Source organism: Palaemon carinicauda, chromosome 38 (assembly GCF_036898095.1).
Source record: "Palaemon carinicauda isolate YSFRI2023 chromosome 38, ASM3689809v2, whole genome shotgun sequence".
NCBI lineage: Eukaryota > Metazoa > Arthropoda > Malacostraca > Decapoda > Palaemonidae > Palaemon > Palaemon carinicauda.
In genome coordinates this window covers 11,544,321-11,546,891 of record NC_090762.1, presented here as the reverse complement: position 1 = coordinate 11,546,891, position 2,571 = coordinate 11,544,321, and the positions used below count along the sequence as shown (strand labels likewise).

At 36.6% G+C, this 2,571-nt stretch overlaps 1 protein-coding gene across 1 annotated transcript; it reads left to right on the top strand.

Annotated features, from left to right (window-relative positions):
* Window positions 1–1,136: 1,136 nt before the first annotated feature.
* LOC137630059 (uncharacterized) lies at window positions 1,137–2,110 on the top strand. The gene is made up of 2 exons (XM_068361548.1): window positions 1,137–1,286; window positions 1,790–2,110. Exons 1-2 carry the CDS (start codon window positions 1,137–1,139, stop codon window positions 2,108–2,110), a joined length of 471 nt encoding a protein of 156 aa, XP_068217649.1.
* Window positions 2,111–2,571: the final 461 nt, after the last annotated feature.

Here is a 2,571-nt window from a genome sequence, read left to right as displayed (position 1 = left end):
GCAAAATTGCAAACGTAAAGTAGAACAAACAAAGGCAGTAGCAAAATAAGAGGGTTCTTTTTTAAAGTATCTAAGTAAAGAAAAAACAAGCAAAAATGATAGTAAATCAGCAGGTACCAATATTGAACCCACTGCAACTTCAAACACAGACTGTAAAGCAGATGTTGCACAGACTTCTGTTGGGAAAAAAAAAATTATGGTTTTGAACCTGCTGCTGTACCTGAAATTGGAATTGGTGATGTGAATTATAGTGATTCAGCAACTTGGCCTGACACATGCAATAATGTTTTGCGACAACTGCTTGTATAACATGGACCACAGCAGATTTCTTCAAACAACTCCCCCCAAGAATTCCAAGAACAGAAGATATTCCCCTATACATTACAAAAGAAGTCTGAGTAATGGTGAGGAAGTATGCCGTGACTGGTTGGTTTATTTAACTTCGAAAGATGTAATGTTTTGTTTTTGCTGTAAATTATTTTCCTCCAAACCTAACGTTTTTCTGCATAAAAATGGTTCTAATCACTGGCAAAATACCACAGCAATTCTTTCTGTTTATGAAAGAAGCACGGAACACATTAATAACTATCAAATCTGGCGTGAACTTGAGCTACAATTGAAACAAAGAAAAACCATTGATCATATTGAACAACAGAGTTTGAAGCAGGAAGAAAAGTATTGGCAAAAATTTTTGGAACGTTTGACTGGGTTGTCTAGGGATCTTGCTGCAAAAACTTAGCATTTAGAGGAACAAATGAGAGCCTATATAGTCCCAACAAGGGAAATTTTCTAAAGTTGCTTGAATTTCTAGCTATTTTTGATCCAGCCATGAATGAGCATTTACATAGAATTAAAAACAAAGAAATTATGGTGCACTATTTGGGAAAAAGGATCCAAAATGAACTTATACAACTGCTGGCAAGTGCAATTAAAGAAAATTTTGGCCGATGTAAAGCTTGCAAAATATTTCTCAATCATATTAGACAGTACACCTGATATCAGCCACATACAGCAACTGACAATAATTCTTTGATACGTAGGTATTAAAAAAAGAGCCAGAGGTCAGTCAGCATTAAGTATGCATCAAAGAAAGTTTTTTAGGCTTTGTTCCATTAAAAGAAACTACTAGAGCTTTCATGACTGAAACACTGGTGGATGAGCTTCAAAATGTGGGGTTGCAGACAGACAATGTACGTGGTCAAGGATATGATAATGGGAGCAACATAAAAGGAAAACACAACAGTGTTCAGCAGAGAGTGCTTGATATGAATCTACGTGCCTTCTTTGTACCTTACAGTGCACACTCTTTAAACTTAGTGATGAATGATTCTGTCAAATTTTGTCAAGCTAGAAATTTTTTTGGCATAATACAACATGTGTAATTTTTTCTCAACCTCAACTCATCACTGGCAGATTTTGGTCAGTATCATATAAGACTTGACCATCAAACCTTAAAGTGAGACCAGGTGGGAAAGTCGGCTTGATGCTCTCAAACCCCTCAGATATCATCTTGCTGACATACATGATATTTTACTTGAAATTTAAGAAGACACAAACCTTAAAGGGTCATCTGGAAGTTCGACCCAGGTTGAAGCTAAGGGGTTAGTTGATGCTGTTACCAAATATGAGTTTGCTGTTTCACTTGTCACATGGTATAACATCCTGTATGAAATCAATATTATCAGCAAGCATCTTCAAGATATGGATGCTGATTTAAATTCAGCTACCGAAACAGTTAGAAGCAACAAAAAGCTAAATTCTGAGCTGTAGATGTGATGATGGTTTTCAGAAGGTTCTGGTTGATGCTACAGAGGTGGCTCAAGATTTGGAAATAGAGCCACAATTTGAGAAAGAACAATCAGGAAAACGGCAAAAGAAACGTCTATTTGATTATGAAGCACATGAAGAATCACTAGAAGACCCCAGCCAAAAGTTTAAAGTAGAATTTTATTATAGCATTCTTGAGATGGCCATCCAGTCAGTAGAAGAAAAGTTTTACCAGCTACAATCTTACAAAGCAATATTTGGTTTCTTATATGACACCCATGGAGTAAAAAATGCACCAACTGCAGACATTCTTCATGATTGCCAAAATTTAGAAAAGTCATGAACACACAATGGGCATCACGACATTGATGCAAGAGACCTATGCTCAGAGCTCAAGGCAGTATCAAGGCGCTTGACGAAACCCATGCTCCCACAAGCACCACTTCGCTTTATATTTGAGCAAAAACTGCAAGATAGTGTACCAAATGTTGTGACTGCCCTCAGAATATTAACTTTGCCAGTATCCGTTGGAAGTGGAGAACAAGGCTTCTCTAAACTGGAGCTCATTAAAACTTACTTGCGCTCAATAATGCTGCAGCAAAGGCTTGTTGGTTTAGCCACTATATCTATAGAGAATGAGGAAGCTACTAACTTGGATCTTGCTAAATTAGTGGAAAAATTCGCCAGCCTAAAAAATAGGAAAGTGGAATTGTAATTTTTGTTGAAGTGTCATGGAAACCAATAGTTTTTTTTTATTGTAGCGTAAATAATTTCATTTCCAACAATGTGTTGCACTATTTTATT

Excerpts from the sequence above, each read along its gene's own strand:
- LOC137630059 (XM_068361548.1), top strand. The coding sequence starts at position 1,137 with ATGACTGAAACACTGGTGGATGAGCTTCAAAATGTGGGGTTGCAGACA. Across the intron at positions 1,287-1,789 it reads TGAATCTACGTGCCTTCTTT|AAGGTTCTGGTTGATGCTAC; the intron begins GTACCTTACAGT and ends GATGGTTTTCAG.